Source organism: Amblyomma mixtum, chromosome 4 (genome assembly GCF_055824585.1).
Source record: "Amblyomma mixtum isolate Tamu chromosome 4, ASM5582458v1, whole genome shotgun sequence".
Taxonomy (NCBI): Eukaryota; Metazoa; Arthropoda; class Arachnida; order Ixodida; family Ixodidae; genus Amblyomma; species Amblyomma mixtum.
In genome coordinates, this window is record NC_143015.1 from 123,428,648 (window position 1) to 123,440,877 (window position 12,230).

General features: G+C 45.9%; 1 protein-coding gene across 2 annotated transcripts in view; it reads right to left on the minus strand.

The window, feature by feature from the left end:
- GTPBP1 (GTP-binding protein 1) overlaps positions 1–12,230 on the minus strand; it is a 51,074-nt gene that overhangs the window by 26,709 nt on the left and 12,135 nt on the right. For both annotated transcript variants that reach the window (XM_089587937.1, XM_089587938.1), the window contains exons 5-7: positions 9,532–9,784; positions 5,240–5,335; positions 266–504 (exon numbers count right to left, since the gene is read on the minus strand). In XM_089587937.1, coding sequence (XP_089444063.1) covers positions 266–504; positions 5,240–5,335; positions 9,532–9,784 — 588 coding nt within the window. The remainder of the gene's footprint in view (positions 1–265; positions 505–5,239; positions 5,336–9,531; positions 9,785–12,230) is intronic.

Sequence of the window (12,230 nt, forward strand, 5' to 3'; positions counted from 1 at the left end):
AAATATAGTCATGAGGAGCTTTAGAATGTGTGCAATACAATTGGCCGCTTTCTCCGGCATAGTGGTAATAAGTTCGTGATTTTTTCGGTGAAATTTGATTTTCCGGACCGCCCGATTTTTCGGTCTTTTTCGCGGTCCCTAGAGAGTCCGAAAAATCGGTCGTCGACTGTAGTCCAGTATTTTGCGCAGGAGAATTTTTTCTAACACGGACAGATAAATACGGAACAGGCGGCAGTTCAAATGCTGCAGGCCCCAATGCCCGTACCTCTCGGAAACGAAGTTGGTGGCGCAGACGACCACGTCGTCGGCCGAGTGCACCACGACGGGGATCTTGCGGCAGCCGGGGGACTTGAGGATGCGCACCAGCAGCCGCATGGTGTCCTGCAGCACGTTGGCTGGGCACATGTCCATCTTGGTGACCACCACAAAAACGGGCACGCTCAGGGCCAGGGCCAGGCCCAGGTGCTCCTTGGTCATGCCCACCACACCAGCATTGGCACCCACCTGGGGGGACGCAAGGAGACGCGACTCAAGAGGTTAAAGGGTCAGTCTACTCACCGAGATGAGTGCATAAATAATGGCATATTCTGGTAGTTGGCACCCTATAACGTCAATAACGAGGGAACTGCTCCCGGTTTAGGCAGGAATTTACATTTTATTGCAGCGTTAAAAGCCGCATAAAAATGCATGGTGGCGACCCCAAACGTTAATTTTGTTGGTGCAGTTGGTAGTCTTTTTTTGTAGAAGCATAAGTGAATATACTACGTACCGTTAGTATGCCCCAATGTCACAGAAACGTACGTTTTGTTCTAGTAAACTGTAGAATGCGTACCGCTCGATTTTTCTGTAAATCACATGAATATTTATAGCTATACGTACGCAAAACGCAGGCACATTCCCACTTTTAGTTCAGCGTATGCTAGCAGAGACGCAAAAATAAACTCAGCCTATACAGTCCAACCTCGTTATAACGAAGTCGCATTTTGCGCGGAAATTCGTTCGTTATATCCAATATTCGTTATAAAAGTATGCACTCAAATTCCCGCAGAAAAGGTCGCTAATAAACCCAAGTAAAGAGTACTTTAAGATGGACAGCACAGGGTTGAAAAAATGCACTATCTTTGAATTTAACGCGTGGTATAAGCATATGAAACCTCGCCTTCCATTTCGTACTGCAAAGCAAGAGGAAACTCACAAATCGGGCTGCTGGCCAGGTGCAAAAACTAAGTTATTTAAAAAACGACGTAATCTTCGTTTGGCGGCACTTAACACTGTTTGACAGGTTATAGTTCTCGACGAAATTAACACAGAGCAGCGCTTTCCCGATGTCAGCTGATTTGGCCACAGGTAGGTTCCCGAGGTACCCCCTGAACTTCCTGGCCATGTCAGCGGCCTCGCCGCTGCTGAGAGCTCGCACTTCGCCATCTTCACATGCATCGCTGTTTCTAGCATCATCTGCAGAAACCACCTGATCAGCAATTTCTTGGTCGGTCAGTTCGGGCGCCACAGCCAAGTTGTCATCTACACAGATGAATTCCTCGAACGTAACGTTCGGAACCGCCCACTGACGCCATGTCGTCTCGCCGAAATTGTCCGCTTGCCTCCCCAGTTGCATGCGGAAGCTTTCTGCCTACTTCTCGCAGTTCTCGGCACCAACGGCTGCTTCTTCGCCAGACATGACGTGGCAAACAATCCGATGGCGGTCATTAAATCGCTGCAGCCAGCCACTGCTTGCATGAAAGTCATTGTGGCCTCAGACGGAAGTGAGACTTCTCGCCTTCATTTGAAGGACTGCACCAGACACAGGCAGGTTACGCGCTATAACGTCCTTGAACCATGCAAACAAGGCATCTTCAACATCCTGTCTTGCCGTCATTCTTCACAGCGCCTGCAGAGTGGGCGTTTGCAATCTTCTGCCTTGCGCTCAAGATAACCATCTTATCTAGATAGATAAGAGTGCTAGGCGCAACACCGAAGTCTGCGGCAATGACTTTTCCTTGCGCCCGCTGTCAACTGCCCTGAATATCTTTATCTTCGTTTCAAGCGAAACTGCTGTTTGTTAAGACGCGTTCCGCTACGGCGTCTACAGATTGAACTGCAGAGATAGCGCGCGCGGAGCGCGGGTCGGAAATTGCGACGGCCGGGGTGGCCGGGGAGCGGGCGTCGGTTCGATCACGTGCCAGTCACGTGCTAGGCAGCCGTTGATGCTAGACTCATTCGCTCTCCCTAGATGGCGTTGCGTGCGGAAGCGTGGGTGATTCAAACACATTTTACGTGCGCGCGCTTCAAAAGATCAAAATTTAGCGTGTTTTGAGATTTTTTCCGACTTGTTTGAGCATTTTCAGCCCCGTGAATACAAAAAATGCTTCGTTATAACCGATACAGTGCCAAATTTTGAATTTTTCGTTTCGTTATACAGATAGAACTCCCTTAGAAATAAAGCATGTCCAACCAAACTTTTCTTTCACTTCGTTATGTCCGATAATTCGTTGTATCCGTGTTCGTTATAACGAGGTTCGACTGTAGTGGCGCCATCTGGTCGTCAGGACAGGAACCATTGCTGTAAACAAACCAACTCTCTACTTAAGCCTAGAAGCGGCAGAATCGTCACTCTAATTATTAAAATAAAGCAAATTTATCACTTATATGTTTCCTTATAGGCGAGATGAGACAAAGCAAAAGACCGGTGCCCCATTTATGGCCAGTGAACACACTGAAAAAGGCAGCAACAACGAGAATTCAGTCCGAAGCGAGAGGTCCAGCTTCGACGGGCGCCGCCATGTTTGTCACCGCGCAGCAGAAATCCAGACGGTTGCCAGATGAGACTACCATCTCATACTGATGTGTTCCCACATCAATAAATTCTATTTTAAAATGTTCTACCGCACATCTTGGCACCACACCTGGCTAAACGGTAATTTGAGTAAAGAGCTATCGGTTGCCGCAAAGAAAATATGGCCGATAAAATTCAGTAGACTGACCCTTCAAGGAGTAAAGCACCAGACTGGTTTACAATTGTCAAAAAAGATCCCCCGTCAAGAGATGCACATCTACGGGCAGCCCGTTTACGGGTGAAAAGTCTTGCCTCCAAGCAAGCGCAGCCATTCCCTACAAGCATAGCAATGCAACTTTCTTCCTCAATAACCCAACTCAAAAGCACTTCGCTTAGCTTATTTTATGAGCACAGCACACTGAACAAAACACTGACACTATCATAAGGCCTCTACTCACAAGAACTTTTCTTTAGCAAAGTCCAACAATGACGCCAGTACAATAACCTCCCCATTTAATTCAGTATGGTAAACAACTCTTAAGGCCAAGACAGAGACGACACAAAGGCCTGAGCTAATAAAATTCGTTTTTGCACTTGAGCACTTAAACTTCTGACATCAAGCATGGTTAAACCAAATGCAACTTAGGTGTGCTAGCACTTTCGTTTTCACTTTGGTTTCGGTTTGTGGCTCGGTTTTCAAGGTCAAGCAAGCTTCAGACAAAGGTTGGTGAAATCGGACTTAAGCTCCATCTTAAGGGCATGATGGGATCGCACTAATTAGTTAATGCCTACATATGCGGAACTGGTCATCCTCTACTTTACATTAATACATCGCTGGGAGTCTTCAAACCACTCCTGGCGCAATGGTGAAATGGTTAAATATTGCGCCACTGCCCTGTGATGGCAGGTGCTGCCACCTGTCGGGCTTGCAAGACCCGGGTTGCCCCTCGCGTACAACCTCTCGCCAACAATCACTAATTTTAGCTGCCACCTGCCACTATGGGCAGTTTTCTCACAATCCAGTGGGCAGGTTGTGATGATGCCACAAGGTCATGTGACCTAGGTGGCACAACTGCCACCTAGGGCATGTTGCCCTCATCCTGGTGCGCAGAGGGACCTCACAGACAAAGGTTAACTCATTCCTTACCACGGGGAAATTGGCTGTTTTTTGTATGGTTTAGTTACGAATTCTTTGTGCAACAGCTACTAAATGTACAGTGCCATGCGATACATAACAGTGAAGGTAAATGAACGTGCTCTCAAGCAGTATTTATTTTTAAGAAATACAAAAAAATTGATTTACATAAACAAATATTCATGAACAAAAAAAAAACAAAAAAAAATGCAAAAAGTTTCTGAGTAAGGAGTAATATCTCTGGCAAAAAATTTTTTACCGAAATTCCAAAATATACAAATTGTGGGTATATCAATAGGCAACATTTCGTTATAAAATTATACCCATACACTCAGTACTCTTCGAGTTAGGAAAAATTACAAGACGCATAGTGAAATATTCAAGTTCTTGATTGGTCTCACTTAAATTTTTTTTTTTCAAGGAAAAGATTTACAAGAGGCATAGTGAAATATTCAAGTTCTTGATTGGTCCCACTTAAATTTTTTTTTTTCAAGGAAAAGATTAACTTATAGCACAATACTATATACCAAAATGCGCGTGTTAAATGCACAGTACAAAAGCACATTATGAAAGAAATACAGTAATAACAAAATGGGTAATAAAAATTAGCAATCACAAATAATTAATGAAATTCACTGCAAACTTTCTAAATGAGTAACTCTGACGACGCGACATCGATGTCCGAGTCATCTGTGCTCGATGAGTCTAAAAGATCACTTGCGGGTCGTCGGGATCGAGCAAAACTGCGATCTTTCGAGCGCACGTGGTTTTGGATGTCGACGCCATCACTCCGCTCAAGTGCGCGTCAACCTTCGCACCCGCGCGCCCTTTAAAAATCGCCGCCACGCGGTAAAAATGTGAACCGTGCAGAAACGGAAACTCTACTTTGTATACAATCACCGAGATGGCGCCACAAGTCCAAGGCGCAGTGGTATTTTTAAAATTCGCGCTCAAAAACTTTGCTCACCGGCAATCGACGCCTAGTGCCGTGGTAAGGAAAGAGTTAAGTGGAGGAATGGAATGGCTGATGCTAACACACTAAAACAAAACAAAAAAAAAGAAGAAAACAGCACAAATGATCCTCTCAAAGCAAGCTCCACCACTATCACCTTCCATGCTACAAGAAAGATGGAAGGGAAACCGTTCGCACAGAAAACAAAGGGAAACAGAAAAGCGAATCAACACACCTATGCCAGCGCATTTGTTCTGGTGGTGCAGTGCGCCACTCAAGCTCCACACTCGCAGCAAAGGTGCGGTCACACTATCTGTGCAAGCACGAGACGCAGCGCCCGCATTACGCAAAGCACAGAGCAGCGTCTCTGGCCGCTCACCATGAGCATGGTGAAGTCGGGGGCATGCCCAGTCATCCCAAAGATGGTGGTCTTCAGGTAGCGCTCATGGCCCGCCAGGTCGATGAAGGTGATCACCTGTGGGGCAGTGACAGAAGCAAGGCAGTTCAGTGGCACTGCAAAGTCACCTAATGTAATGGCATTCAAGTGCCTTCACTCCAAATCTGAATGAGTAGCAAACTGCCCAGCATCTCCTCACTGCTTTACAGTGATGCAACGCACAAGCTGCTAGACTACCGGTTCACTTTGATGGTAGAGAAACCATGCAAGGGCCACCAATGTGAAATACACTGGGAGAAAAACTGACGGTTCTATTCTACTAAACCCAATGCTACTTTATTTATGCTCCCTGCACCACACCACACGTCTTTATGAAAGGTTTGGTTTGGTTTACGGGGTTTAACGTCCCAAAGCGACTCAGGCTATGAGGGACGCCGTAGTGGAGGGCTCCGGAAATTTTGACCACCTGGGGTTCTTTAACGTGCACTGACATCGCACAGCACACGGGCCTCTAGAATCTATCCTCCAAAAAAATTCAGCCGCCGCGGCCGGGATCGAACCCGCGTCTGTCGGGCCAGCAGCGGAGCACCATAACCACTGAGCCACCGCGGCGGCACTTGCAAATATTAGTGTCTGCACAAGGACAAATTGATGATTTAAAACATTGCTGTTGGGGGAAAATTGCTGCTGGAGGAGATATAACAATTCTTGATGGTTAACTGTTCCAGTCTCGGACAGCTCCAAGATACCCAATTGTCTCAGTAGGCAACCTGCCCAGCTGTCAGTGAGGAGGGACAGTGAGGAGAGCTCTATTAATATTTTGTTAAAAGCAAAATCCGATATTTCGGCATGTCATGGCTTTGTTGCCACTTGGCCGGCAGCGAAAGATGCATTTATTTCTAAGAAATTTGGATTCGATGTTGAAAAAGTTTTTCCCACGCCGCTCTGATTCAAACTTGGGATTCTCTTATGACGACACAGGACTAAGTGATGTGAAACATGATGTGCACATGACGTAGCGCAGACTCCGTAATTTCTGGCCGCCAGCTGTGCGGCCCAGCAGCAGCCGAAAAGAAAGCTACCGCCGGCCGCACGTTGAAGGCATCTATCGGCTATTGCGGCCGTCGCTACCGTCGCTTCGTTTACGTTTGCACCGCGTTTTGCCAGCGTTACGATGGATCCCGCTCTCGAAGTCGTCAACGAAGTTCTCGCAAATAGACACCTTTAGCATACTGTGTACCTTAATACCGTTAGCTGAATACCGGGAGCCCGCCTATCGACGGTGAGAAGGCGCTGATTGGTCCCGATGCTGCAGGCGCGCGCGTAGCTGACGGGTACGTGGCACCATCTGGTGACATCAAGGAGATTTGCGCATGCATTGGCTCCGCCTCAGTGATTCGTGGATTCTCGTATCCTAGTGTTACTAGAACAATTGGTTCTAGCAACACTGCTTTGTCCTATGACATCACCACGCTTGTACTTGCGAGTTTGGCCTGTGGCAGCGATACCTGTATTTTGGTTCTTGCTCTTTTCTACGTTACAAGAGGTTTGTTGTCAGTATGAGTGGTGTTTTTGTAATCAGGAGCTGGTATTCTGTCGATTCCTCAGTGTCCCTTTAATGGTGCCCTGAAACAGCTGTCCTGTTCTCCCTTGCACCTTCACCTTCCTCTCCAGCCTCCACTGTGCTGAGATGCTCTTGTTACGGGCCAATGAAGGTAAACTGCCGCTACTGATCAGTTTCCTGGTTCAATTGCAGAGGAGAGTACATTTCGTGACATCCAAAAAGGAAAGAAAAATACATGCAGTGCAATGATGACCTGAGGAAAGCTGCATACATGCTGAACTGGGCTCGCACATGGACGAAGTTCAAAACACCAGCAAATGTCAAGAGGAAAAGAGAAAGCTCCAGGGACCAAAGTGCCAGCTTCATTCTAAACTGCCACGGGACCAGCTGTGCCACTAAAAATTTCTGCACGCAGAAGAGTAAGAACCTGGGCGAGTTGGTCAGCATGGATTCATATTGTTCTAGCGCTTCATTAACAACCTGCAGAGAGATAAAAAAACGCAGGGCAAACAGTCACAAAGCACTTGGTCTAGTCTTTCTCCTCTATTTGTGCTGTTGGTGTAGTGCTGGAACAACATGGATGCCCTCTCGTGTCTCACATCTACCGCGTTTCAGCTCCACCTCCTATGCCCCACTTATCACTATGTCCACGGCAGCACGAAGGCATCTCCCACCGATCTCCAGTTAACCCTGTTCTACGTAAGCTGTGGCCACGCTATTCTCGTAAACTCCCTCATCATATCCACCTAGCCGACTCTCTGCCATCCTCCACAGCGTTTGCCTTCCCTTGGAATCCACTCTGTTACCTAACAGGCCATCATTTAGGTATCTGGTCTCCGAATTGCAGGTGCTACATACTTAGCACCTACGAGTACTCTATTTGCAAAATACTGCATTATGGATGCAAGGGTTATTCATCAGTACCGTGTAATTCAGCCGTACAAATCTCAGGTACAGAGTGACACCACATTTTTTGCTGACCTTGCGAATCTACGGGAAAATACCGCTGTTCACAACACAAGACACCACGAATATTGGTATGTACCCTGTCCACGCACAAATTACGGTTTTCAAACTCTCGGGTATGTGTTACCGTCTTTTCTTAATAGAAACACTTTCACTAATCTATCCATTCTTTCCGTTTCATATAACGCTGTCAGAAATATGTTCTTACAAAAGAATGAATAATACCCAACTGTAAAATAAACAAAGTATCCATGTGCTGTGATTAAACTATCATTTGTGTGTGTGTAACAGTACAGAGACTATTCTGGTGATCTGTTATGAAGATATTGTACATATTTGCTATTTCATGCATTCTCTTGTTATTGTTTTACTGCTGTCTGTCATCGCTATGCCAAACCGTTACGGGAGATGGGAGCTTTGTCAAGCCGCGTGCGCGGCTTTTTTTTCCTTTCTCCTCAGCCATTGTACATGACTGAAATAAATGAACTGAACTGAATTACATGCCCTGTCTGTGTCAATTTCTCGTTCTTAACCTCAGCTAGGATATCATTTACAGCGGGCAGCTGTCAGCATACAGTGATGGCATCCGCATAAAGGAGGGGAACACAAGAGAATCCCTACATGGGGAGAGGACACAAGTGATGGTCCCCTGACCCGCTCTGCCATCTCCCCATAATGTTATGCCTCACCGACATCACAGGAGACATCGTGGAAGGCGCATTCATTCATCCTACTCTTATGACACCAGTGTTTCGTCCTTATAAACAGCATCCGGATTATCACCCTTATCGCTCCGCCGTCGCGTTGCCAGCATGTCTTTATTTCACAAATTCTTCCACAACCCCATGCACACCGCACCTTATATTCTTCCACCCGCACGCATGTCTCACCGCACCAGCCACCACCTACAAGTTGCCCGTCCACGCTCACGCACAGTCACTTTTTCTAATTCCTTCTTTCCTCGTGCAGCCGAACGGCCTTCCATACAACGTTGCCATCATCACTTGCCCAAGTCTTTTCACTGATAATGTAGAAGCTTTCCTGTCATTGTGAATTTGCGCTTTTATTCTTGCCAGCCCTTATGTAACACCCCTATTAAGGGGTCTTTAAAGGTGCACTGAAGAGGAATCTGAACTCGTCTTTTTGCCGCGGGAACTCAATCTACACGTTCCGAGCATTCTTAGAAACTTCGATTTATTGCCCTGTGTGGTTGATTTCCCTAATTAAATCGAATTAACGTCCGGCTCCCGCCTTTTTATTTTCTAATTCTCCCTCGTACGGTGGGCGGAGTCGACCAACACGGGGAGTGCCTTTCACCCAGTCCCGTGGCGGCTTGCCGCTCTGCCATCGGCGGAGTGATACGTAGCAATGCGTAGAAGCAAACACTCCGCGCGTATTTTTATTTCCGCGGGCTTATTTTGCGGCTATATTATCTGCGAATGAAACTATTTATTCACGGAAACCTAAAAAATAAAATAAAGCAAAAGCAAAGCCTCCACGGAGCTGGCTGAAAGGCACTCCACGCGTTGGTCGACTCCGCCCACCGTACGAGGGAGAATTTAAAAAATAAAGGCGGGAGCCGGACGTTAATCTGATTTAATTAGGAAAATCGGCCACACAGGGCAGTAAGTCGAAGTTTCTAAGAATGCTGGTAACGTGTAGATCGAGTTCCCGGGGCAAAAAGACCCGAGTCCAGATTCCTCTTCAGTGCACCTTTAAGGTAATGAAATGAAATGATGCCCACCTTGGAGGACTGCTCACAGATGCGCATCCAGTCGAGCTGTCCCCCGTGTGGGTCCGGCTGGTTGACGACGTTGCCGCGCGAGTCGAAGCCCAGGATGTCGTTGCCCACGGAGGAGGTGCGGCCGGACTCGGCCTCGTGCTTGTGCCGGAAGAGCCGTTGCCGGGCCAGGCCCCGCCCGTTGTCCAGCTCCCCATGGGTGAGCACTCCTAGCAGGGTGCTCTTGCCAGCGTCCACATTGCCCACCACAGCCACCCTGCACACCGGTGGCACAATGGTGAAGCGCTTAAAAGGCGACATAAAGGCCATTCCTTATATGCTGCAAACTCTCATTTCAAAACCTCCAGGAAGGTAAACACAAAAAGACTCTGTTATGGTGTAAAATACTGCAGAAGTCTGTGTTCCATCTACTGTTTTTGTTTTCTACTTCTTTTCATGTTCTTACTGTTCTTAGGGTTCAGCTTAAGTTAAGGACAACGCAGCGAACTATGGAAAGAAGAATGATAGGTGTAACTTTAAGAGATCAGAAGCGGGCTGAGTGGGTGCGAGAACAAACGCGGGTTAATGATATCCTAGCTGAAATCAAGAGGAAGAAGTGGGCTTGGGCAGGGCATGTAATGCGAAGGGAAGATAACCGCTGGTCATGAAGGGTAACGGAGTGGATTCCAAGAGAAGGCAGGCGTAGCAGGGGGCGGCAGGAAGTTAGGTGGGCGGATGAGATTAAGAAATTTGCGGGAATACGGTGGCCGCAGCTGGCAAAGGACAGGGTTAATTGGAGAGACATGGGAGAGGCCTTTGCCCTGCAGTGGGCGTAGTCAGGCTGATGATGATGACTGTTGTATGTCACCATTCATTACCGATCTTTTCCTCTTACGTAACACTTCCAAGCCCGTTAAGAAACAATAAATTAAACAAAAACACAAAGGCATGACCACAGTTTCACAGCTCATAGCCCTTGTTTTTAAAGGTTATTTCTCCAGTTTTTTTGGTTGTTTTTTTTTTTTGCACGCATGACGAGTGAATGGAATCTTCTCTGCCTAGTATTGTTTCACCTGTATCGAACTTTATATTTTGCCAGATGCCATGCATGTGAGTGTTTGCTTATTTCATGTTACACGGACGTACCCTTCTGTTGTAATGTGTGAAGCAACACGTGAAAAATAAATTAAGAACAGAACAGAAGGAAGAAACAGAGGAGGAGGAAATAAATAACCTAAATGGAAATTTTAAAGGAGACAACACATAAAAAAATTAAATCACTGAAACGCCGACGTCCGACTGCAGACAACTATGAAAAAACTTACGCAAGCAACTGCCACTTAGAGTACAACCGACTGCTACCTTCAGCATCTTTTTTAAAAAGACCAAGCCAACTAAAGCACATAAAGCTACACACAGCTGATGGTGCTATAATTTCTACACGTGTCATTTTCCTAGCATTAAAACCAGCTTTGAATATCTACGCACAGCTATGACCGTTTCCTCTGGCAGCTGCTTACAATGACTCATGGCACGAGAATTCACCCGCTGACACTGGGGAGTTTTAGGGGAGACGCGGGTCTTTGAATGATAAAAAAAGAGAAAATTTTGATTTTGCAGAAATCGCATATTCGGGATCAATACATTCCACAGTTCCTGCCTAAAAAGATTCAAGGTCTAAATTCGGCCTCCAATTAATAAAATATATATATTTCACGCCTACGAAGCCTGGACATGGTGATTTCGGAGCGAAATACAGCAGGACTAAGAACCCGTCACTCCCAGAACCGCGCCCTCGATGGCCGCCATCATATTTTGGAACGTCCACATTCCGCTATTCTTTTAGCCTCTACAACAAGCTCTGAATGGCTGGCATGCGCACTTCAAATGCGATTTTTCTCAGCTTCACGTTTTTTGCCAACAAGACTTAGCCTTATGAAAGTTTTTATAGTTTTTATTGTGCAATTTGCTAACCTTATCCTGTTGAATTCAGAAAGGACTAAACTGTGGAGCTATGCTGTTTTTGTTTGGCTGAGTCGAACATTTCAAATTTTATCAACAGCAATGTCACCCAACTACACTTCATAACCATGGTGCTTGGACAAAATTTAACATTTTTGTATGATAATGTACTTTAATAAATAATAAAATTAGCATAGCTCCAGATGGCAAGTCTTTGGCTACAGCCCTAATGCAATTGAAACCAAAAAATGTAGAAAAAGTCTTAATGACCCGTAAGAATTTAACTAATTAGGCTTCAGCTATTTTCCTGCAATATAGGAACTAACTGAGATACGCTGAAACTAAAAAAATTTAAAAAAAAACAAGAAGAAGAAATACATAAAGACATGTAATTTCATTACAATATCTTAAATGAAATGTTCATTTCAAGATCTGCATCTCCCCTTAAAGGTGCACTGAAGAGGATTCTGAACATGTCTTTTTGCCGCGGGAACTCAATCCACACGTTCCTAGCATTCCTAGAAACAGTGACTCATTGCCCTGTGCGGCCGATTTCCCCAATTAAAACGAATTAACGTCAGGCTCCCGCCTTTTTTTTTTAATTCTGCCTCGTACGGTGGGCGGAGTCGACCAACGCGTGGAGCGCTTTTCACCCAGTCCCGTGGAGGTTTTGCTTTCGCTTTATTTTGTTTTTTAGGTTTCCATGAATAAATAGTTTCATTCGCAGATAATACAGCCACAAAATAAGCCCGAAGAAATAA